The 26,403-nt window shown below is 37.8% G+C and overlaps 2 protein-coding genes across 4 annotated transcripts; one reads left to right on the forward strand and one right to left on the reverse strand.

Annotated features, from left to right (window-relative positions):
* The first annotated feature begins 5,229 nt into the window (after positions 1-5,229).
* LOC116246176 (arogenate dehydratase/prephenate dehydratase 1, chloroplastic-like) lies at positions 5,230-10,566 on the forward strand. Of its 2 annotated transcripts, none has more exons than XR_007572327.1 (11): positions 5,230-5,756; positions 6,602-6,669; positions 6,761-6,853; positions 6,931-7,131; positions 7,235-7,315; positions 7,423-7,518; positions 7,705-7,782; positions 7,861-7,950; positions 8,031-8,094; positions 8,271-8,352; positions 10,076-10,135. XR_007572327.1 is itself a non-coding variant. In XM_031617903.2 (11 exons), exons 1-11 carry the CDS (start codon positions 5,504-5,506, stop codon positions 10,130-10,132), a joined length of 1,167 nt encoding a protein of 388 aa, XP_031473763.1. In that variant the 5' UTR covers positions 5,230-5,503; the 3' UTR covers positions 10,133-10,566. The 2 variants fall into 2 exon arrangements, 1 of the variants encoding a protein (XP_031473763.1); XM_031617903.2 differs by having other exon boundaries at positions 8,027-8,094; positions 10,076-10,566.
* Positions 10,567-11,129: 563 nt separating this feature from the next.
* On the reverse strand, positions 11,130-16,889 carry LOC116264187 (lactoylglutathione lyase GLX1). Of its 2 annotated transcripts, none has more exons than XM_031644271.2 (9): positions 16,651-16,889; positions 14,950-15,094; positions 14,730-14,854; positions 14,507-14,571; positions 14,203-14,415; positions 13,133-13,180; positions 12,914-13,021; positions 12,665-12,817; positions 11,130-11,368 (listed from the first exon to the last, which is right to left on the reverse strand). In XM_031644271.2, exons 2-9 carry the CDS (start codon positions 15,072-15,074, stop codon positions 11,318-11,320), a joined length of 888 nt encoding a protein of 295 aa, XP_031500131.1. In that variant the 5' UTR covers positions 15,075-15,094; positions 16,651-16,889; the 3' UTR covers positions 11,130-11,317. The 2 variants fall into 2 exon arrangements, with proteins under 2 accessions (XP_031500131.1, XP_031500139.1); XM_031644279.2 differs by having other exon boundaries at positions 16,697-16,888.
* Positions 16,890-26,403: the final 9,514 nt, after the last annotated feature.

Consider the following 26,403-nt stretch of genomic DNA (forward strand, 5'->3'; position numbering starts at 1 on the left):
ACCACGCTTTATATAAAGAAACGCGCGCAACGCTTTAGCGACAGTTCAAGCCTAACTTTTGGACTATTAACAGAAATAACGTTCCATCAACTCTTACTCAACCTAAATTTAAAGAATTGAAATCACCGGAACGCCTTTGATTCAAACAGATTTATTATAACATCGCGTTGTATTAGCATCTTTATATATGTTTGGATTTCAAACAATAGATTCATTCTACTGACTCCGGATCAGTGACGGGAATTTTTTTCTTTTTATTAATGGTAAACGAGAAAGCTCCTGTATTGATAAAGTTTGGTATAACTTTTAATCATTTTTGCACTCCAAAATAATTTTTTCACTTGACCTGACAAAAAATAAATATATGGTTCTTTATTTAACGGTTGAAGAACTTAACAATGTGTTTTTTATGATATTTAAAAGAGTTATGTCTTTGATTATCGACAAGAATTTTGTTGTGCTTTTGGAAATTTACTCGTTTATGTATGGTAGTGTCTTTTAAACTGTGAAAGTTTTTGAATTAGTGTAAAACAGCCGAAAATTCCTGGCTACACTACTGCTAGAGAGTAGAGATCTCCTTCAATCTGCGGCAACCGCAGATATCGTATCCAAGTCTATCAAACATGATCCAAGAGTCTAAACCTACCAAAATATTTTACATATACACATTAAGATGGCCTTTCGCGGATAAACTTTTAGCTCGGGTACTGGTTCTAGATTCTTGCGGTGAAATGAAAATTTTTTCAGTATCGAATATCTTAGACAAACACAGAATAATTGGTGAAACGATTCCTTGCAAATTAATCAATCAACGTCCCACGGAGACATCCTTTTACTGAACTTTGGCTTTAATCTTGCCCATTCATCTCAAGATAGACGGACGAACATGAATTTGCAGTGTGATGAAAAGAATATTTGGCAGGTAAGACGATGAAAAGTAAGGTCCAAGCAATGTTCAAAGATCGGCAAATGTTGTTGACATCGCTTCTACCAATATTGCTGGTTCTCCCGAGTCCTGCCCTCTCTATATAGACAAAAAGGAGAATGTGAGAAGAACGTCTTTTTGAAAAGACGAAAATGCCCTTTAAAAAAGTTTTAAATACTTTTTTAAAAGTGGAAAATGCCCATCCCACCACCTTGTGGTGGCTTGTGACGGGTCCATGTCACCTTTCCATAAAGGTAATTTTATCTTTTACTTCTTCATTCTCAGTGTTTTTATCACTTTTAGGTAAAAGTTGTGTTTGGTTCGCCACAGATTTCGGATTCGAGAGAATCTTAAATCCTTGATAGCTGAAATCTACGGTTGTATCAAACGGTGATTTCGGCATCCACTCCAAGAGTAGATTTCAAATCCATACTTTAATGTAAAAAGCATGGATTTGAAATAGGATGGGGGGTTGGACTTGAAAACTGGAGACCTGTGGATGAAGAAGTTCTGCCCATTGAAAAATTCCGTAGATGGGAGCATTGAATCGAAATCACCTGAAAATGAAAATAAAAAGATGCTCCCAGTCAGCTTCAGATCTGGCTTCTCCAACTTCATAATTTTTGAAAATCATGTTTCACCGACGCATGAAAACTACATCTTGGTTGCAAAGGAAAGCTCCAAATAGAGCCGAAATTATTTCAATAATGTGCCCGACACTTAAAATCCGAGCTCAAGCCCAGCACAAACTCAGTCTAATTAAATTAAAAAATATATATTTTAATATAAAATGATATATAAATATAATTAATCATAATAAAATATTATAATTATATAAATTAATAAAATATATATTAAAAAATATTATCAGACCCACCCGAACCAGCCCGATAATTGATCAGGTCAGCCCGGTTCCCTTTTTCCTAGGCCCGAATCGGGTTGAGTACCGAATACCTGGCTCAACGCCCAACCTTATTCATTAACCGACCAACAATCATACCAACAGGGGAATGCTCATTGCTTGAATCTGATACCATCACGTCCACTTAGCCAAAATGATTAGTACACCGCTTCAAACTCTTTTTTAGGTGGTGGGTCGCAGTCCTTTCATAATGTATACATACTTTTACATGGTTTCCTTGTGAATATCTACCTTAATTGATATCATTTCTCTTTACTATATTAGTGATCGCTTTGACAAGGGCCATGATTAAATTGTCAGATAGAGAAAAATGAAAAAGGCTAGTATATTATGAGCATGTAAATGATTTAGAAGGAGGAGGAATACGTGATACTGAGCTGATTAACACTAAAAGAGATACTAGATTAAGTACTCCCTAGCCCCCGACTAATGCTTCTAGCTACTTGTATTGGGTAGTTGACTGAGGAGAGGAGTAAGTAATACTACTTCTCAACTAAAGTAGCTAAGTAGCCAAGTTTTCACGTGATTCCACCGGGTAGTTGTGAGAGACTTCCCATACAGAACCCACCACATATCTCACATCTGTGTTTTTTCGGGAGAAGGGCGGTGCGTCTTCAGGACCAACATGGCAGGCCTGCACGACACAGAACCTTCTCTCTTGTGTCAGACAGGGCGAAGCCCAGAAGCCAAGGAAGGGCCAGCAGGAGCCCTATTATGCCTCAAAAAGAATTTTAGCCCCCTCATGTAAAATTTCTAGTTCCGCCACTTGTGCCAGAAAGACCCATGTAACATGTGTTTAGGCCTAATGCATGACCTTTCTACATTAATTTGGCTATTTGAGTTGAGTGGTATTACGCCTCTTGAGCAAATGAACCTTACTTTTAGGGATGTTAATAAAATCTGATTTAGATCTACTGAGAAAAATTGGATATCAAAAAAACATTTGGCATCCAATTAAGAAATTGAATTTCTAGCGGCTGCGATAAAAAATGTATGTAGGAGAAATTTCAGTTTGCAGCCATTGTAGGATTCTACGGGAACTGATCCAACGCATGAATGGATGACCAATTCATTTTGGAGACTTTTCGGCATTGACGGAACTACCTTGTGGCTGGCATGGACAACTGCCCACGCACCCCAGCTTGAATAAACCCTTCGAAAAATTTTACTATGATAATGCCGGACTCAGGCGTAGTTATATGCAGACCCACACCAGACTTAGGCTACTGCCTTGTAGTCCAACATGCATCCAACTCATTGTAATAATAAGATTACTTGCAATAATAAGATTAATCATTGCCCTTCAGCTAAAAATTTTTAACTCTGCCACTCCTCTTTGGAAGCTGTGGGTTAAGGTGAAGCCCTAAATTTTCTATCATCAACGATGGAGGATTCTTTGAGCTCAAATCTTTTTTGTTTTTAGCACTACAAAACATATTGTCCATATAGTTAAACTTAGTCCAGGCCAGATTCCTATAAAGCTTGTGTTCATCTTGTTTAACTAGACAGTTTCTTCCGAATATCGAGCTTTACTCATTTAATGGTAAACGAATGAATTTCAAGCTGAACTTCTATTCATGAGAACTGAGGTTACTCTGGGATGTCAATGATTGTATTTAAGTTAGATATCCGACTGAACTGTTAATAAAAAAGTCGGATATAGAAAAAGTCTAAACATTCGATAAAGAAATCAGAGCAGATTATAATTTAAGAAGATTGAAGAAATGACATCTGCTTGTATTCGGTTTCAAATAAAATATCTGATCACATTCGGATTTGGATTTGCATCTGTGTGGAGTTTTAACTAAACATCATATATTCCATATCCATACATTTCAAAAGATAGTTATTCACATCTCATAATGTGGTTTGGAATCGGTTGTGTATCTAATAGATGCAGATTTAAAAATAAAAGCCAGACAGAGACCAGATTCAAACTGAGAATTTAAGAAAGCGAATGTAGATTTTTCTTTATTTGTATTCAAATCCAAATTTGAATATGCATGTGTCAATATCCAATATATTGGATATACTAAAAGTTATATCTGATCCATTGACATCTCTAGGTTCCTCAAACTCAACATGCAGCCCTAAAGTGGGTGCATGTCCCCTGCCACCCTCAGCATAACTTTTGCTTGTTCATGGTGCCTTTTCATGTGTCATGGTCACTATGCTGGTGGGACCCACTGAATTTGAGGGGCTAGTGACATAAAAAGGTGGTCCAAGTCTTTGGGTGGAAAACTAAATAAAGAAGCAGCTGCATGATAAAAATGCTGATAAATGTAGTTGGATTAACGCCTGTTACCTGTAAAGTTTGACTGACAATGAGGACCAGAAAAGGGAGGGAGTTTGCCTTTTCATGGCATTGCCAAAAACAAGCAGAGTTTGGCTAGATTGAAATTTGTCCTTTGCACTTCAGGAAGTACACCAAAATTGGGCAGTAAGACGACTTACAGGATTTGAGGTTCAAATCATGTAGTCCCTTTCATGTTTCAGTGTTTAAGCTATAAATGATGGCAAGTACGGCATGACATTCGATTTGAAGGATATATCATAAGTTCACATAGATATAGAACCTTAGATATGTAAAAAAGAAGATGACATTAAGGATTTTTATGTTGAAGTGGTTTTCTCTAAATAAAACATTTAGGAAAAAAAATCGTTCCAGAATGGGTTTTGGAAACTTCTATGCCCAGCACACAGTTCCCAAGCTAAAATGCCGGCTTAGGTTTGCAGGAAGAAAGCAAACTCTATGGGCGGCACCAAGAATCATCATGGTGGGGCCGTAAACCTTTGTAATAAGCTTGACTAAAAATTTTCATGTAAAAAACAATCTACAATCTTATCAGGGAGCTGGAATTGGATTTTGCCTTGAGACTGTATGGTTCATGGAAATGATCTTTTATCTGTCTCGATCCCACTTATGTTTTCTTACTTTTGGCACAAGGAGTCTATTTTGACAGCGCCAGCGCATGAAACATCCTTGTAAAGTGCAACCCCTTCATCTGGCACAGACTAGCAGGCCTGCCGTTCAACCTTGATTTCAGGGTTTTCCTTCTTTTTCAAGTATCCAGAACCCAGTTGCAGGTCAGGTTGTGAAGGTGTAGCATTCTAGTGTAAAACGCTTCGAGGACCATTCTGTTTGAAATATTTCTGTTCTCTAGTGCAAATCGTATGAAAAAATAAGTTGGTTTTAACACGCATTGAATTCTGTTAAATTCGTTTGCTCATTTGAACTTTGTGAATTAAGCCGGTTCACAACTCTGTTAAGTCTAGTTTGATTATATGAATTTATGGTAACTCAAAACAAAAGAGGTCATTTAGTGCATATAGTTAATGCTGCTGGGTGTTTTCCATGAGGTGATTCAAATTACTGCCTTTTCCTGAATGTTAGATGGAGCGTCGACGACCAGAGACAGGTCCACTCACTCCCCCACCTACTTCCTCTACCGCTCCCGATCTGCCTCCCCGATCCTCATATGACATAGCTCATACAAACTGCCCATCAATTGTTCGCAAAAGTTTTACTCAAGAAGGCTAAAAGGAAGAAGCAACACACTCCCCATCTCTTTTCTGTCACTTGCTAGGATTGTTGGGCAGATGCCTGTTTTTCCGATCTTCGATTGATTTTACCATGATCATTATTGAGGCGTGAAATGGCTCTGGAAGCACTCAACGTGCTTGGGTTTCAGCACTGCGTCCGGCTGGAGAGGTGGAATTTGGAGCGTAAGCGTTGTGGGTATGGCCTGCGGCTTACTAGTAAAAGGTGGGAGAAACAGGTCTCTACTGACGGTGAGTGGTGCCTGTGCGCTTGCCAGGCCACTCTGCACAATGACGGGGATGCGGCATCCTTGGTGGGCCTACGGCCGGTTGACGGTGAACCAAAGAAGGAGTTGATCCCTTTGCCAAGTATGGCTGCCTGCTCCAACTTCATCTTTCCTGGTTTGCATTTGTTTAGTTTCCATGAGTTAGTAGGTGCCAAATGACGTCTCTTATTTCCTCTTGCTTTGGCTTTCTTCAGTTTAGCCCCTGTGGTTGTTTCACTCCCTTCATCCTTTACGTGTGACCTGGTTTCATGAATTTTGGGAGTCCAAGAGCATTTTTTTGTTTCCTCTTCATTTTGGTTTTCTTGAGTTTAATATCAGTACACTTGAATCTTAGTCCCTATTTCGTTGAAAGGTAGGCCGAAAATTTTTTAGTAGATATTATGATCGTGCCATTTGAAAGTGTTTGTTTCTAACGGCGATGGCAAATGAATTATACATCTACGTGACTTGTACCTGAAAAATAGAAGATTGTGGCCTCCGCGCTTTTGTGCTTGTTCCTGAATCATGGGCATTGGAGAATTTGGAGGAGCCTTTTCTTGCAAATATCTTGATGCTCAAGGAGAGCCACTATCGTCCCCGATTATGCAGCCTTCAGCTTCAATTGCATTAATCTGCCTCATAGATTGGCTAATGAAAGAACAGTAAAAATAACACAAATGTGTTTCTTTTTGCTATGTCAAGGCAGATTGCTTTGCTTCTTGTTGTGGGCCTTTGGTTGCTTTGGATAGATCCACTGTTTCGGGCTTCCACTTGAGACTCTTACTAGGAGTACCCAGAATAAGCCGATGAGCTCTATTATCTAAAAGCTATACTGGTGGAGTCTTGTACAGCCATATGTTAACTGATCCTCGCTGCTGCTCTGTAGTCAATTATTGCAACCAGATATTGCATATGTTGCAATTACGGATTAACTTTATTTTCATATAGGGCCATTATCTGTTACGGATACTGCTGGTTCTCCTAGTTATGGTTCTCAAGTTCGTGTTGCGTATCAGGTCAGTTGGTTTCTCTGCTAACAAATTTAGCATTTAGTTAAAGTCGTATGTCTTATTCTAATCTTGGTTCATGAAAAAACGATCTTTCTAGGGTGTACCAGGTGCATACAGTGAGGAGGCTGCCCTTAAAGCATATCCTCAATGTGAAGCTGTTCCTTGTGAAGAATTTGAAGCAGCCTTCAAGGTTTCAGTTGATGATTACTTTAAAAAAAATTACCTGGTTAATGGAGTTAATCTGTGAGTTCATTGACTGACCTGCAGGCAGTTGAATTATGGCTTGTGGATAAAGCTGTTCTGCCCATTGAAAATTCAGTAGGTGGGAGTATTCACAGAAATTATGACTTGCTACTTCGTCATAGGTTGCATATTGTTGGTGAGGTGCAGATGGCTGTCAATCACTGTCTTTTAGTACTACCAGGTGTTGCTAAGGAGGAGTTAAAACGCGTATTGAGTCATCCCCAGGTCTTGTTCTGCAGATATTTGCACTCTTCTTGCTAAAAAAAAGGCTACAGTCACTCTAAGTGGCTTTTCATATGCATTTCTTAATAAAATTTATTCATTTCAGGCCCTTTCTCAGTGTGAGCTGGCACTAGGTAAACTGGGAGTTATTCGTGAGAATATTGATGATACTGCTGGTGCGGCTCAGGTTAATAGCCTTTGATAGTTTTCTAGCAAGTTCTAGTCATGTACTTCTATTTGATATATTTTTTATGTTTAGAGTTTATTTGTTTAATTCAAAGTTTTCATGGTCAGATTATAGCTGCTAAGAGAGTCAGAAATACAGGAGCAATTGCAAGTGCACGAGCTGCACAAATATATGGACTTGACATTCTTGCAGAAAATATACAGGCAAGTTTTTGCATTATATTCACGTCTCCTTTGCTATCTTTCTTTTGTTCTTTTTTGCTTCTGCTAGTTAATTTGCAAAATTTCGTTTTCTTTTTTGATAACGTGGGTATACATTTATTTGCTGTTAGTATCAGCAAAAATAGTGTAAAATTTTCAGCCTGAAATGTCTTGCCAATGTCTTTGCAGGATGATTTGGATAACATTACTCGGTTTCTAATACTTGCTCGTGAACCTATAATCCCTAGAACGGATAGGACTTTCAAGGTAAATGTGTTTTTTATATCCGTTCACCAACCCTTCATTATTTTCTAGTTTCTGATGCTTCTGTTTGTTCCATTCTAGACAAGTATCGTATTTACTTTAGAAGAAGGTCCAGGTGTTCTTTTCAAGGCATTGGCTGTCTTTGCTTTAAGGGATATTAATCTGACAAAGGTACTAAGGTAGTTTGGAGCAGCTATTTGTTTACCTGTCAACTTAGGTTAAGTGATTTGGTGTTTTCTTTACCTAGATAGAGAGCAGACCTCAGCGAAAACGACCCTTGAGGATTGTTGATGACTCTAACAATGGAAGTGCTAAGTGAGTGGTGCCTTTCTTCCTTATGTAGAACTAGGCCAAACTCTTATGTTCTTTGTGGCAAGCACTTTAGTTCACAATGCTTATTTGTGGAATCATTACCAAAGTATCAACAACATCTGCCGATATAAGTTAAAATTTGTATTATAAGTTAATTAGAATGCTCTAATTTGGTGCAGATACTTTGACTATCTTTTCTACATTGATTTTGAAGCATCTATGGCAGAGACTCGTGCTCAAAATGCCTTAGGGCATCTTCAGGTAATTGTATTATGCAATCACTCTAGTTCAAATCGTACAAGCATATTCACTTGTATTTCTAAGATGTGGTTGCTGAAGTAGGCACTAAGTGATCATTTGGCTTATGCATAAAAATATCCATCTTTCTCAAGTATTCGTTATTAACTAACAAAACATGTAAAGGTTAGATGCAAATGAATCTCTGTCAGACCATTCTAGCGCCTAAACGCAGCACTGAAAGAGAAAAGGAATTACTAGATGATAGTGACTTTACCAGCTTTTGAGCTTCAGGTATAGTCCCAGCTTGCATTTTTTGGGAAAAGAAAAGATGATCATGAGCTGCAATCCTGTCAAGAGTGAAATCCAGTGACTACATTGAGATTGATTTCCTAGAGCTGAAACGTCACCATCCATGTGATCTGTTGAAAATGGTCCATCCTCTCTGACCAAGTTCTTAACGGCAGAATATAGCCAAAACAAATTTCCAACCACAGGCTGTAGGCATTTGCTTTTTTCCTTTGGTCACATAGAGAATATGCAGTTGACAACAGGACAGGCGATAAACAAAGGACATAGTGTTGATTGTGACTATATCAACACTGGTTCATTCTGTTGGTGAATAGCGTGTCTATCATCTCATGTCAACACAGGATGTACATGCTAACTGTTGTATCCACATATATTATTGTAAAATCATGCATAAATCATATTTGTTTAGCCTTTATAACAGTCTATGCTTAAGTGTTATTCAAGTACAAGCCCCCTTCATTCAAAAATATAATGATTTTGAGGTTTGTTGCATTATCTGTGGTTTTTACTGAACTTTATGGATATTCTATGTAATGTATTTCTGTTGAAGTCATCATGTTGGCATATTGTAGATAAACTTGATATTTAGGCCCAACCGGTTGAATCTCAAATTTGTAATGCTATTAGTTTCCAGATCATTTCCCCCAGCTGCAACTAGTAGTTTCTCGTGATTTAATTATAACTGTAGCAATACTTTTGAGATATGAAAAAGGCTGCCACCAGTTACAGTCTTCCATGACATCCCATTCCAAGGTTTAACGAAACCTAGTGGTCATATTCAAGCCTTCACTTTGAGCTTGATCTGGAATTTGAGAACAGTATTGGACATTTTCATTGCATTTAAAGTCTAAACATCAGTGGCATGTCAGCTTGTAGGATTTTGTAAGGGTATGCTCGAACTTTTGCCCATATCTGCCAGTCAAGTCATCAATGAACCTAGTTTAGCTCTGAAAAGTGCATAATTCATACTTTTCACATACCTTTTGACATGTACAGTCTGAATGCAACACATCATGACGGATATAAGTTCGAGTATCTTGACATTAACAATCTGGCATCAGGTTCAATCTGTTTCATTTTCTTGTAGATTTGGTGGGAGACATGCGTCTATTGCCTGAGACAGCTAGTAAATACTTATTGCTGCATTCCTTCATGCATTTGTGTCAACAACAAATCCGTTTATAGGTTGAACTCTCAAAGTGGTTTGAAAATTCACGTCCGACTGGAACATGACATCTACTTAACAGTGCTATCAGTTCAAACATTGCCAGTTGGTTATTATTTTCTACATATATTGCATGACCACTTGAAGCAAAATCACAATTGCTCTGCACATTCAGATTCTCTCAAAAAACTATTTGCTTCTGCGTCCTTATGTCTCCGCCGTCATATTTTGTTAGATTTCTTTAGCACTCACTGAGACCACTTTGTATAGGAATTTGCTACCTTTCTGAGGGTTCTTGGATCGTATCCAATGGATATGCATATGTGAGCGCTACTTCCATCAGGCAGCTGATGTCCTTTGTTGTTATTTGGAGTCTTCGATACAAGAGATCTATACGCCGTTTTTTCTTCTTGTTTATTGGTGGTAGGAAGGATGCAACATGAATTTTGCCCTTCAAAGACGATGCAAACTGGAGGCTGGTGAAGTTCATCAAATCTCTCTCTCTCTCTTTCTCTCTCTCTCTCTCTCTCTCTCTCTCTCTCTCTATTTATTATTTTGTTGACATGAACATAAACCCATCATTGCCGCAGTTTCCTTCCATAGAAGAACATATTATCTCGGTTGTAATGCAGACTACTTGATGATGTTGCCCTTGTGAAATTGTGTCGAGCGACTAGCGGCAGACCACTGTCTCCACAAAATATCTTATTGCCTTCAATTAGATGGTATTAATATTAAAAAAAAATCCTCGTTATGGTCTACACTAATCTTCGCCTTTTCCTCTCTCTCTCTCTCTCTCTCTCTCTCTCTCTCTTCAGGGTGATGAAAATTTTTATCGGCGAAAAGACACATCACAGCGATGATGACAGCGAGGGGATTTTGGTTGTCCATAAAATACACGAAGAATGGATTTAAACTCACCAAAGTCCTTCGTCTATGACATCGAACTCCAAACAATTTTTGCTTCCTTGTAGATAACCCGATGGTATATAAAATCAAGAATCTGATTATCTTTAATGTAATTTAAAAAATAAAAGTGAAGCCTGAATGAATGGGGTGATAAATCAAAATTTATGGCAATAAGACATAAACGTATCTCCTCAGTCTCTCTCATTCTTATCTACAACAATTCAAATTCAAAATCTTACGTTGCAGAACAAAAAAACATCTAGGTTTTAGCTTTACTGCACCTCAGATCTGCGGGCTCGAACCACGATTAATTATCCAGGACGTGTTTTCATATGAATAGGGGAGTGCGCACATGCAAACACGCACATGACGCACACACATGCAGCCGCGATGAACTTATCGTTTGCCCTTGGAATCAACAGAACACGCTTATTCATAGCAAAAGGATACCAAACGTAGCATACAGAACACAAACTCCGGTACCAGCAAAAGCGCGTGCACACATGCACGTAATGATACTAAAGATGGACAACCATACTTTTAGACAGGATTTACTCTTAGGCCAACATCTAGATCTAGAAATAGGCAGACCAGCAATACTAATCACTCTCCCTTAGGAAGCTCCTTCAGGAAATCAGCATGATCCACGAAAACCTACAACACAGTTGTGGAAACACTTGTGAGGTATCATAGACAGTGCCCGACATTTGATTCCTGTTTTTGATATATTAAACGCACATACAAGAGAGAGACAGAGAGAGAGAGAGAAGAAAACACACATACAAGAGAAGAATAGGTCCACATCAAAAGCTGACAACTTCAAATTAGTGATTAACTGCCGGATCTCTATGTAACAAATTTATTTGCAAGTGAAATGATAATCACAAAATAATTGAGATGGGCCGGAACATAAGAAGGAAAATTAACCACCTTTTGACACTAAATGCTTAACAGATATAGCATGCAAAAATAATAAATGCAACTCCAAGGCCCGTACACATTGTTAGTAACTATTACATTTTACATTTTTATATGTTGATGAAATCATTATTCGGCGAAGATCAGGTTCACTAACAATTGAAAGAATATAAAGAATGATACTATATGGACATGCAAGAATGTGAAACTGGTCTTGGTGCTGAAATTAATGGAAAATGAGGTAAAAGTGGCGCAAAAAAATACACCTCAGGAGGAAAGATTGACATTTTATAGCATACTGTAATAACAGAAGTACATTACATCTGGATTTCATTAATACTAAAGTCTGAACATTTTTCAAATAGAGAGACATATGTGAGAAAATTGTTCTGAAGACCTTGAAGTGAAATCGTGTAAGTGGTTCCCATTTGAGAATTTAACTTTTTCTTAAAAGCCTGTTGTACATGCTTAAACATGATTTTCATTCTGATATCTATGATAGTTATTCAGGGGTCAATCTCAATAACTCTTGCTCTAATTTTAGATAAAGCAACCTTGTATGTAGGATCCTTGTTAGTTTAAGCCTTGCACGCAGTATACAATTGCACACAAGTTGCTGCCCCACCATTCTGTGCTGCCAAGTAGAAAATTCGTTATTACTCTCATAATCACCTTCACAATTCTACTTCGCTCTCCCATTGTCCTAAAATTTCCCTTTTCTGTTTGTGGATATTGCAGATAGAGTTGGAGGTTTTTGACAAACCACCCATTACTTTCAAGTCATGTCATGACAAGAGAATAGGCAGAGAACAGAATGCAATGGTTTTCCTGGAAACATCATTTTGCTGTTCCACAGCCATGATATAGCAGCAGCACGTTGTACACTTGATAAAGTGTTTTCAGGTCATGTTCATGGGGAGCTCCATAAGTGAATAGTAGCCTATACGTTACCATAGAACAATTTAGGATTGTAAACATAAAAAGGATGAGCACTGTTCAGGGAGGCTTGAATATGCAAAAGTTAAAACGTACCACTTTCCAACCATCAGGATCAAGGAAAGAGGTGATTTTCGTATTGATTCCTGGAATAGGACCTGGCTCGCGAGTTATTTTACCACCTAGCTCTTGTGTAACCCGACGAACAACCTCAGCGCTTTTATAAACATCTTCAGTACTGAGAGCAACCTATATCAAATGATGAAAACCAAAGAATTAGACACTTTTATTTGCATCCAGAAGATGAACAACCATGAAACAATGAGCTATGGATCATATTCTGACCTGTGCATATGCATTGCCTTTGGTGTATTCAGTCACACCATAATTGTATGTCAGCTCCAGGACTGTTGTTTTTTCTTCTTCATCATAACCAAGCATAGCTATAGAATACTGATTTTCAAATAAAGAACAGTTAATCATGGAACCTCATACACAGATTGCAAGGAAATTCAGCCAACATAAAAAGAAGATCAACATCAAACATGGGATTAATAAATTTACCTTGTACTCAGGCCTGTCAACTGTCTTCACCACCCTCATTCCGCATGCCTGCATATCCATAGCAGCAATTAGCACTGCCTGTAATTTTGACAGCCCAACTGAAGTACTTTTAACACATAGATAAGCTCTAAAAGGTAACAAAATTAGGTTTCATAGATCAAAGCTCACACATCTTCATGTTTATTGTATGTCTGTGTGCATGTATCTGTGGCTGTGTGTGTTTGTGTTACTGTGCTTAATCTTTTGCCTTATTGTTTGGAAGGATATGTCAGGTAGGCACGGGGTTCAGCATTTTCTGAAAACACGGGTCATTAATGCAGCAAGGGTATAAAAGCTATCCAGAAATAACAAAATCAACAATCGACAAGCTATTATTCTACGAACACTTCAACGGAAAAAGAAAGAAATCCATTGTTGCACCCAAGTTGTGTCGAACCAGATGCAGCAACTTGGCAGGTCCATGTGACTTAGATTGAAGGTTTAAGGCCCCTTGTACACAAAGATACCATGCCTAATCACATGAAACTAACTATTTTCAGTTGAAAAAGACATTAGGGTCAGTTTTCCATATTTGCCATAGAATCTCCTTCATAGTTTGTTTTGTCCATAAGATGCCCTTTAGCTAGATACATCACTGGGGCAAATATTAATAGGTACCCCATAAGTCCAATCCAAAAGTAGGTTAAGCATCTGTTTCCATACTTGTAGAATACATGATGTTTCATGCAATGTCGTATCACAAAGTATTCTCCACATAGCGTGCTACAGTGCATGGTCAAACTTTCACTAGATGAAAAGAATACTGTATATCTAAGATGCTTGAAGCCAAATCTGTTAGTTGGATTCTGTACTATGATAATCTGCATCATTATATTGAAATATATGTAGTTGTTGATCCCATAGCTTCCCAGGATGAGAAAGTTACCTCAGAAATTGGTCAAAGGAGATTTGGTATTCTACAAGTGAGAAAACAACAATGCAGATAACAGGACACTATGCATGTTAGCAGGACCAACATTTACAAAAAAGTTGAGATTTCAGAACACAAGCTTCAGAAGACGTTCTTCTACCTTTTCATAGAACTTGATAGATCGTTCTAGATCTCCCACACGGAGCATAACTTGACATAATGGCTCAGGTGTGGGACCCCTTTGGATGAGCTCGAAGACATACCCATCAGGATCCTCCACGAATGCTATTACCGTTGTGCCTCCTTTAACAGGACCTGGCTCACGTTTTATCTTCCCGCCCTTTGCCCGGATGTCTTCAACCATTTTGTATACCTAGGAACACGTGTGACTTCATCATAAGAAATAGTGAGCTCACAACATATTATCAACTGTAACATGTTTTACTTCCTAACATGGTACCTACATCTTCAGTTGCAATTGCAAAATGCCCAAAGCCAGTGCCGATATCATACTTATCAACTCCATAATCTACCAATAAGAGTAAAATATGAGAAGCTCAGGAGTTATCCAGGAAATGGTTCCATCACGCATGAAAGAAATGGATCAGAAAATAGATAAGTACAATAATAAGACATAAGCATAAACAATATAGACCATATTTAAGTTCCAAGGAAGCATGTACATACTATAAGTCAACTCCACAACAAAGCTTGATTCTTCAGGCCCAAAACCAAGAAAAGCATTTGAGTACTTTTCTTCTGGAACGTCTCTTTTCCTTAATAGCTTCATTCCAAAGCATTCGGTATAGAATCTGCCCATGCACTTCTTAGGTTAGATCTGAGCACAAGATTCACTTACAAAGTTTAATTCAAGATAAAAAAAATCAATTTCCAAATGAGAACACACTTTATGGTTCTCTCCAAGTCTCCAACACGATAAACAGCATGTAAGAAGCGGCGTTTGTCTTTCTGGGGCCATTCCAGTAGATCGTCAGTAGGAACAGCCTTTTCAGCTTCATGTTCAGATGCCATTATTTCCAGCAATGTCTAACCTGTCATTAGCAAAATCTCTAAAAATATAAGTATAAATGAAGCGATAAGTTATGTAAGTTTTTCCTTTTTCTTTGTTTACATAATAATCAGAACAAAGAAAATAACTTCTTTGATAACAAATAAAGGGTATTTGAACTAGAATGCTATAAATGCCATAAACCCATGTCCTTTCGCACCTTTTCATCTAATACAGACTAATTCTGGATTTTGATGCAATTGTGGGCACCCCATATCATGATTTTAATTGCTGCCAAGAAACCTCAAAGTTATTCAACCTAACAGCCATAGGATTGGCTGAGGCCTAAGTTAGAGACTGAAATGCCCCAAAGGAAAAGAAACCAATGCAATCAGGCAATGAATATCATTGCCAAAAAAAGTACAACTCTAAACAGTATCCTGTAACATGTAAGTCAGACATAGTCAAGCTCTGCATGTATTTTCCAGACTCTTAGCTACAGTAACTGAACTAACTTGAGGAACGACCATACAAATTTTAAAACAACTACACACAAAGACAACTTCAGTTCATAATCCTCAAAGAATTTATGAACGAAAGAAGTCAAGTTACCTGATACGCATAACAAAGGTTCAACTGACATATCAAAACACTTCCGCTACCTAACAGTCCATTCTTGGGATAGGTGATGGACGGTAAAATTAAATACAATCACTAAGTGACGTCGGCAGGATTAAACATATCCCGGCTGCTATATATCGGTACGACAGTGAGGTTATTGTGATCATCAGAGAAGAAAACAAGGAGGATATGCGTTCTAAATAAACTGAACTTCAACAATCAAGCATGCAAAGAGAGAGGTTGTTTAACGGGTTGACAGGCATCACTCTTTTTGGGTGTATTGGATGAATTCACAAACCTTAACTGCTCCTAACTGAAACAGCGCCATACATTTCCTAACAGTCCAGAACAGATCAACATGCTACGAAGACCACCCAAGCACGAAAGCAGTACACGTTTCTTTATCACCAAGCAAACGCCAATGTTTTGCACACCGTAAAGATACACAAACAGCACAAAAAGTGCCACCCATTTGTCAATCCAGCTTCTTCGTGAAAGAATATAAAACGAACCCATCATTCGTGCGAACAACCGAACAACGCCCGCGCGAACACACACAGAGAGCGGAGATGGTATACGGGATTAGCAGTCATCGTTCTCTCAGGGTACGTCGGAAAAATCACAAACTTCAACTTTTCCAAACAAAGTTCCAAATTCCATCTAGACTTTCTTTCAACGTTGTTTTCCAGAAATTGAAACAAGCCATACGTCTCTAACAGTTCAGAAAACATCGACATGCTTGGAAGGCCACCCAAATACCAAAGCAGCACGCATTTCTATATCACCAAGCAAATCCAATATCTTGCAAACCATGAAAACTAGACAGTAGACAACACCAAAACCGTCACTCGTTTGCCAATTCAAAGTCTTTGAACACGCACATAACAAAGCATATAAAGTGAACCCATCATTCACGAGAACAAGTGACACCAGGAACCCCGAAACGAACTCATCCGAAAAGGAAACCAACTTTCCTACCCAGAAATAGAAGAATGGGATGTGGGTAGCCTCAGTCTTCCCGTACCTGAGATCGTATGGCCGGAAGAGACGCTGATCAAAATGGTGGCCCTTGAGGTTTTATAAAGGCATCCCAGCACTCCCTTCCCACCGCCCTGGGGAAGGCAATTATGGAAAGTGCCCTTGATTCCCCTGCGATCGGTGCGATGGTCCTGTCAAACGGTCAAAGCGTCAGCAACAGCCATCCGCCACTCTTGCCAATCTCAAGTTCACGGCAAAATTTCCGCGACAGAAAATCTCGCGACATTTTGAGAACAGCTTGTTTTCCTCAATAAAGAGGGCCATTAAAAATGTCACCCTGCATAAAAGTACACCTGTTCTAAGGTATGCATAGGATTTTCTTCTGTAAAATTTCGACTAGGAATCGAACTTGAATCACGAGATACTTGTTCTTTGATAGAACCATCCATGAATCACGGCTCTGGTTTCTTCTATTAGTTTCTGCCAAATTTCTAATAAATTATCCTATCTGTTCTTTTCTTGTGTCGCTAGGAGCAGAGCTTTTGCTCTAGGTAAATTTTTTGCCACTTCTTTAATGTATTTGCCTGTGGTTCACGCCTGGTTCACGGACGGATGGTAGTGGGTATGCCTTTCCTATTATTCAATCTTCATCATAGGGTCTCTGTCTACCTAAAAGAATCCCCACTTGCGAAGACCATATTATCATGATTCCCAAAGTACAGAGTCCATGGTCGAGTCAGGAAGGTTCTCTCCGCTGTGCCTTTCACACTTCCTTTTATTGGGCACAATTCGATTGTGTTATGCTAAGAGATGCATCTCAGATATAGAACTCTTGACCTCGTTAAGTTCGAGATTGTTAAGTCGACCACTTCGTTAGGTGTATGCGGCTTGATGGCTACATTACGCATAAGAAGCTTTAAGTAGTCTGAAGCCTGTTTGAAATAAAGAACTACGTAGGGCTCGTGTATTAGTAGAATGGCAGTTGAGTTGCATTTAGAAGAATGAATTTTCTTTGTTACAACTAATTTGAAGCTTGAAACATTAAATTTTTTAAGCTGGAGAACAGGCATTTATATAGGTTAAGTCCTGTAACTCTTTTTTTTTCTTCCTTAAACTAAAAGTTCACTGATTGCTTTAGGAACGTCAAAGTAATGAACATCTTAAATTAGAGAAGTTGTGACTTGTGTCCTTATCCGCTAGTCAAACTTACGCAGGTCTTTCCTACCATTCAAAGGCCTGTAAGGTAGAATGCAGCGAAATGAGCAGAAAGTACAAAACTTCGAAATTTAAAATGTTAACAGCATCCCATGTTGCACAAGTATTCATTTATGATGACAAGGTTATGAATGACAGTGAGAGAAGAGAATGAATTATGCCCATGTTTGTGGGCATATGCAGAAGGGTATGAACTGCAACTTGGATCATCTTCATTGGAGGATCCGTTGATATATATCTACTACTGCACCATCACTAGCCACTAGATGCTTCTGCTCTCTCTCGATCTCTCTCACACACACACACACACACACAAACAAAGTAGCTTATCATTTGGCTAATTGATGCAGTTTATCATTGGTTTTTTTCTTATTTGATTTGTAGTCCGAGAGAACCAAGAGATGGGTATTGTTTCACTTGCACATTTACCATGCTTTGGTCGTTCACAGTGCAAAACTTCCCATTAGTTTGGTCTGTAATGAAGGATGACCTCTTCGAACTTGGGGAGCTTTGAGCCAGTGCCATTGAAATTGGCTAATTCTTTGAATTGAATTATGGGAAACCATTATCAAAAAGTCCCAAGGGGTCGTTCAGCAGTTGGAACACTTTGAGAATATTTCATGAATCTATTTAAAGGGTGGAGTATTAGATGTCTATGAATCTACTTCAGTCTTTAGGGCTGATTCATAACATATTCACACTGTGTTCATTTATCAAATGCGGTAAGGACACCCAATAAGTGTCCCATGAACTAATTTATTATGAGCACATCTCAACCTTTGGGACATTCTATGTACCTGTCTTAATTTTGGGGTAGATTCATGAGACACTTGAAAAGTGTTCCCGCTAAAAAATAACCTCTAAAAAACCTTTTAGTGTTTTGATGTAGACTACTTAGACATTTTAACTGGTGTTGGAGATGTTAGGTAAGTGGAAAGTTGTGTTATAATGTGCTGGCATTTGGTAACAAGAGCGGTGTTCAGAGCATTTCATGTGTCCTAAAAATGGACATATTCATTAAACACCTTGTTTCAAAGTATGTAGTGTTCTTCTTCCCAAACGTCCCCAACATGAACCATGTTCTTGTTGCACAAAACATGATGTAATTATGAAAATTATTTTTGAATCCAATAATTAAATTTTGGACATAATCACATCATATTTGATAGAACAAGAACGTGACGATGAACACATATTAGAAGACCACAGTATTCTTCTTATCAAACGGTCAAGGCTTTTCCTAGGTTTACCTGGATTTATCACCAAAGAATATGAGAAGAATAATAAAGATTGTTATTATTTCCAGTTGAATTTTTATAATCGAAAACCAGATTATCAATCATTTTATCGGCACTTCCCCCGTATGAATTGTCCGTTGAGTTTGCGTTCGTGATTTATAACTCTCAAATTGGGCAAGAAATGAATTGCAAGTGTGCACACCTAGCTATCATAAAGTTTGATAAGAAAGAATGTTTTTTCTTAGAGCAAATATTCTTCAAAACAAATGAACTAATCAATATTCTTGTTTCAAGAAATTAGATACATTATGTCCACATCTAACAATCAAACCACGATGGGTGTGTTTCATAGAGATCCAAAGTAATTTGAGACCATTGGAAATTTCAAATCTAAAGATTGGGGTCTCCTATTCAACCTTAAATTTGATGTTGTCCTCTTTTTCACATAATGTCCCCATGAAAGGAATGGAATTTGAGATCGGATATGAGATCCAAAGCTATCAAACACACCCATAATGTTTCTTAAAATAAGAATATGAATTTTTAAGACATATGTCCTAGAAATGTGTGTTATAAACATACAATCTTCTTCTTATATGTGCAAATTGTCCTTTTATCTTTTTTTTACCTTGATTATTATCATTTTTTAAATTAAAGATGCGCCCTCACTGTATCGTACGAAAGATGAGGCACATATTAGCTGAGATCTTATTTAGACACAGAAAACCTCTCATATTTTCTTACCATTTCTTTACTACTTAGAGTTACATTTTTTCCTTGTAAGTGAATTTTTTTTTTAATTTTAAAAGGTTTCGTGAAATTTGAAATATCAACATTTCAATGCTTTGGCACCAATTGCATATGGTGTTCGTTTTCATACTAAAACGACTACGGGGATGACGGGTTTATTTTTGCAAAGAAATTAAACAGGAAATTGTGAAATTCAACTGGATCAGGTTGGGGCTACGTTCTTCATACTCTTGAGTCCGAATCTGGATTACTCTAAAATGATGCCATTAAGTATGAACCTACATCATAATCTAAACATGTTCAAAATCAGATAAGTGCTATTTATTTGGAAAAAATTTTGATATACCGAAGGTCCGAAATAGATTGAACGCTCCTCTGAACACTCAAGTCATATATAGAGCAAATGAACAAAATACCCTTGAACCAAACAAGAAAAAGAGAAGACATATGTTATAACAGTGTCATATGTATCGTACAATACAGGGTGAAGAAAACTCAGATCCTACTGGTTCGATACGTGATATGTCTGTGTATCACCCGTATTGGGGCTGTATCATATGATACACCCCATATCGTAAGATACAGGGTTAAATTTCAAAAAAAAAAAAGGTTCAGAAGTCTCTTTTTGCTTCATTCTTTTAAACGAAACCTTTGTCTCTCTCTCTCTAAACTTCTGTAAAGCCTGTGAGAGGGAGAGATTTTGCTGGTTTCTCCAAAAAATCACTGATTTGAGGAAGAAACCATGGATTTGATGAACTCGTAATGTAGTTTACTAAATTCTACAACACTCCAAAGTCTAAACTATGTGATAGATGCTTTTTGAACTTGTGGTAGGTCATGAATGTTTTAATATGTTATTTTCAATCTCGTAGTCGTACTTTTGGTTTTTTAATTTGTTGTTGTTATATATGTCTATGGTTTATGAATGATGAATTATGGATTATTAATGTTCTTTATGTATGTGCGATGAGTTTCTTTACATGAAATACATTGTTCTTATTTTTTCAGATTTTTAGATATTTTTCATGATTTTTTTTACTAATTTTTTAGTGTTTTTTTTACTAATTTTTTAGTGTATTTTAATTAAAAAAATCAATTTTAGACTGATACACAATACAATACACCAGTGACAACATTGCCTATAACTACAAAGTTGAAAGAGACGAAAAAGCCAAAAAGATAACCATTTAAAGAGAAGAAAGATACTCTTTTGAGGAACAAAAAAAGGCACTCGTAAAAGGGTGTTTGCTAAAAGAAACACCAACACAGTGTTTGGTGAATGTATCCCAAAAATTGGAACGGATTCTTGAATTGCTAAGTTCATTGAATCTACTTTAATTAATCTGTTGATATATTCACATAACTCTTTATTAATGTTTTTCTTGCCAAACGCCTCCCCATGTTCCACTGAATTAATAATTCTATTAACGGATACGGAATGCATCAAGTGACAGAAGATTTTACAGTCTGATAAGCGATAAATGCCTCGCACTTTACATGCGTTTTCTTTTTTTTTAATTCTGTTGCGACTGGGTCTTCAGCCAGATGAACCTGAACCATATCGGAGAAACGACCAAACCGTATCTCATCTGAAGTATAATTTGCTTCCGTTTCTGACTATCCACTTTCTAGTTCTAACGTTGAGACACTTGTTGGAGTTTTCAATATTGGCAATTATCTATCTTGCAATAGTTTTTTTCTTTCTGAAGGTTACTGATTTCTTCTCAAAGATTGGAGCAGTTGTTGTTGGGATTAACTGACAATTAATGAAAACAGATGCAGAAGAATGGACAAAGTTTTCATGTGGTAAAGGAAAATTTGTTTGATCAGTGATGCGTGAAGCCAAAACTGATAAGAAGATGAGTTGTCCCACAGAATCTGGAGTCCAAGTATGGTGACCCACAATTGCAGAACAGTAGTTAACCATTAAACCTTCACCAGAAAAACACTAGAGGATTGGTTGTGGGAACCAATGTTGAATATGATGCTTGCTATTTGAAGAAGGCCCACCAACCCATCTGAAATAAACCACAAAATCCTTATCTGAGGTCCCACCTCCATAGCAGGGTTACTGAATGGTATCTTTTAAAAGGGCAATAGAAGCAGTAGGCTACTTGTTAGAATTTCATTATTAAAAAAATTTTGAAAATATTCTCAGCTCTTGAGAGTACCACAAAAAATGTGCTCATGTTTGGCATTTAATGGTATCTTTCTAAGCCACTCATGTTCTTCAATGTTGTGGGGAGGACATCTTTGCTCTTTCGGTCAATGATTTGGTATTGGTTGGACTATTTGTCATGGTAGCGAGTGGAAGAGGTTAATCACAGTGCACTTCTGCTCTAACGCGAGCTCTTTTTAAAGTAAATCGTTGAAGTGGTGGACCAAAAACCAGTGAGTGCTGGTTTTTGTATTTAAAGAAGCTATGGTGCTTGCTGCAAAGTGTGCAACTCTTGACCGAGCCTAATTCTAATTTGTTTTGTTCCTAAGCAAAGACTAATGCTTACCCAGTTGTTAATTGATGCAACATCTGAAGATGAACTCTTAATTTCTGCATCTAAAATGGTATATCCAAACAGGCTTCATGCCAACAGGTACTGTAATTGGTCATGAATTAAAAGATCATCACAAGTATTTCTGACTACAGGATTGGATATGGCTGCTTAATTCTAAATCTATGTGAACGATCAAAGTTTTTTGGCTTGACCATCTTCACATTTTGTTGAAGTAACCAAATTCAGTTGAAAGATTTAAGCCTTTACATACATAGATATGTTCACTAATGCGTTGTAAAGTAAATCGAGATGTCTGCATTTGGCACCTAAGAACATTCGGTACAGATTGAGGCAAAACAGGGTTGAATGGAGCTCCTAGCCATGTAACTAGCTATTCAACCTTGCTATCAATATTTGAAGACAACGGATAAATTTTCTTCATTTTCAAGAGTGGCAAGCATTTTTTCATGTCTTTTCTCCTGCACTTCCTCATTCATTGATGTTTACTGATGCCAACATCAAGATTCTGAGCCCTCCTGCAGATCATCAACTGAAGGGTTTGCTGTTCTCTCTTATCTGCTGCGTTGAATCCTTCACCATTCCACACACATCTAGCATTAATCTTGAAGCGATCTCTAGGGTTTTAACCATGGCGACATGAAGGGCCGTCTGGTATCATTAACAATACGTTACTGTCACTTGCATCTCTACCCCAAAGACTTAATTACATTCATTCATGAAGTATTTTAAAAAGTGTTTTCACGAATCCGCTCCAATTTTTAGGTAGATATATGAAATACTATTACTGTTGCCAAACGGCCCCAAGCCAAGGAAACCACTTTATTCTGAAATAGACAATGAAATCATGGCGCTTCGTAGACTTGTTTTTCATATGTCCTTTTCAATTTTCTTCCCCCAATAGAAATGAGAAAAAGATAGTCCTCTTTTTTAATTTTGAGGAACAGAAAAGAAAGAAAGCAATGACGATCCACCAAAAGGAAGGGAAAATCTCACCAAGTTCCACAGGCCGGATCAAGCAGGGGAGCCCACTCCCCAAATTTGCTTGAACCCAGTTGCCATACTTGACCACTTTCAGCCGCCTCTTTCTGGACCCACCACTCCTCCTAGCACACAGTGGCTCAGCCAACTAGTTCAGCCGCGTGATCTTCAGAAGGCAAAAAATACTAACAATTTGAGCTATGGGCTTGGCCAACAGGATCTGCCACAGTAACCAGTAACGAGTGGTAAAACCTTTTAAAAAATGGGAACCATGTAACAATTTATTCATATAGAAACAAATGTCTTTAATGATCAATTATTCTCCATTTCTGCACCTCTCAACAGCTCCAGAAGCCACCAATGCTTGCTCAGAGTTTTAATATAATAAAGCAGCAACTCACTCATCAAGGAAGCAGCCAACCAAACACGCATGTGCATGTTGCAGGGAAAGGCTGCGTTAATCCTTCCGCAGCCTCTCTTCATCTCCACAAACTCATTGATTGAACTTCGTCTCAAGATATTCAAGTTTGAAGGCCGCCACAGACAATCATCGATGGGCTTGGAGATCTTCAAGCCGAATTGTTATTGCATCTCTCACTTTTTCTATGTGCTGTGTTCATTCATTGCTCTTCAAATTCATTTCATCTCTACACTACGGACTTTGTGTGATCGAGTTCTGCCGGCGCAGAACGAAGATCAAGATCCCGTTTAACAAATAGTTAATAACAACAACAGCAACAACGACAACAACAATAATAATAATTAATAATAATATTCGGAGTACCCCCATGGAATGTTCCTGAATGTGCATTGAGATTTTGTGGTGCAAAGCAGAGGCAGAGCCACGTATAGGCTGCTGTCCACACCAGCTCCTCAAGAGTTCTTTATTTTCAATTATTATTTTGAAAAAATGTTTGGTCTCTTATGTATACGAGTGACCCTTCATATATGAAAATCTGTTTCCCTTCCAGAAAAATTTTCGTGGACGTAATCAGAGGAGACCTCCACATGCTAGTGGTGCTGCGCCTTCAACAACTGGGAACCACAGGAACTCTCGCAGATTGCAGCTTCGATGCCAAGTAGTCAACACTCGTAAATGTATGACAGGTACTTTCATCAGAAAAGAAACGCAGTCAACTCTTAATTTGACAGTATCAAAGCTTTTTTAATCGGTTCAGAGGATTACTTGGATTTCGAACTTGTGACGTCGATCTTTTCATCTCGTTGATGTTACTGTTCCTGTCCATAACACCAAAGACCAAATTACAAGAAAGAGATAAAGAAAACGATGTTCATCGCGTCTCTCATTAGCATGTGATTAATTTTCAAGTTTTCACCTAAAATCGACATCTGGTAAACTAGATCATTTGACAGCATCTTTTTAACTTTCTTTTTTTCACAAAATCATTTCGTTTTAGCTAAAATTGATAAAACTCTAGAAGTCTCTAACCCATTAAAGGATACTCTAACTTCACTGGAACAAGAGGCACCTTAATGGCTTCTTGGATTTTCGGTTATTAACTTTACGAAAGAAGGAACTTTTATTATTTTATCAAATTTCTGTCATACTATACTATACCTAGTAAATTTTTGTTTTTAAAAGTTTCACGGGGCTGGGTCCCTTTATGGCATTTTCCAAATTTCTTGAGAAGCAAGCTTTAGATGCTCTCACAACTTTGGCAGATTATGAGTGGAATGAGAACTTCAATTGCAACTTGGCAAACAAATCACTCTTAGACCCAGCATTGTCATCCTAATTTCAGAAACGGCCTTCGTATTTTCAAGTTGTCTTCTGTGACCATGTTTTTCTCCTAGTTCTCAAAAATATAATAGTAACATAAGCTAAAAATATTTCATTCGTTCTTTCTAAATAGATAATCATGTTCCTAGTAATAAGTTCTATAGGAGGTCCATGATAGTTGTCACAGAAAATATCAAGAAGAGGATCACATCTCCATTTGTTTCACTATACAAGTTCAATTTTGCAAGACAGGTTAAATGTTCAGCGATAACAAGGAGGAGTGTAAAAGTTGACCCCTTTTATGGGACGTGTCATAGGCTTTCGGACCTTTCTTTATTTGACTAAACACAAAAATCAATTTCAGGAAGGGGTGAACAACGAGTTGAGCTACTTGAGTTTGACTCGTTAAAGTTCAGCTCATGAACGAGTTCGAGCTGAGTCATTTGCTTAATGAGTCAAGCTGAGTTCATGAATCGACTCTTTCAAATAATCGAGTTGAGTTCGAGCTCAATACGTAACTACTGAGTCTGAACCTTAATCAAGTCGATATATTCAAACGAGTTTATGAGTTTGTCGAGCCTTAATCGAGTGAAACTCAAGCTCAACATGTAACGTTGAATATTAATTCTATTCAAATGAGTTTATCGAGTCTTAATCGAGTCGAACTCGAACTCAACATGTAACTGCCGAGTCAAGCTCGATGTTTCATTAGTCGAGCTGAGCTCAAACTGACTGAATTAGGGCTCAACTTTGCTCATGTTCACCCTTAACCTCAAGCTTTTTTTGTTGAAAATTGGACGAGGGTGGCAGGTATCACTTACCATCCAATAAGGGGTAAAAATGACTTTATTTTATTTTTATTTTTTTTTCAAAGATTACTTTAAATTGGAGGACCATATTTATAATTTAGTATTTAATTTAAGACTTTTTTTCAGGGCAGTTGTTTGTGAGTTTTCTAGGGAAGCTAGGGCCCATTGTTATATTTTCACAAGTTAGGCGCCCCTTTGTTATTCACTCAAACGTGGGGCCGTTCATGGTAATTTTTTTTTCTTGATGCAGTTGTTACTTGTTAGTGATATTTGAGAAAAGTGGGTGGCAATTTGAAAAATGAAAGAAGAAGAAAATTATTAAAGAGAGGAGAGGGGCATGACAAGTGACGCGAGGCTGCGCTGCCGTGCCATTGCTTTTTCCCTATAAAATAATGCCACGTATGAACGAGATGCTCGGGAGACGGAAACCCGTCCAGGTTCAATGAATCGAAACTCGTGGCCTCCCCTCGCCCTTTCCCTCCCCCTGCTACAAATATCGGTCCCTCCTC

The sequence above is a fragment of the Nymphaea colorata genome, chromosome 1 (genome assembly GCF_008831285.2).
Source record: "Nymphaea colorata isolate Beijing-Zhang1983 chromosome 1, ASM883128v2, whole genome shotgun sequence".
In the NCBI taxonomy this organism is placed as follows: domain Eukaryota; kingdom Viridiplantae; phylum Streptophyta; class Magnoliopsida; order Nymphaeales; family Nymphaeaceae; genus Nymphaea; species Nymphaea colorata.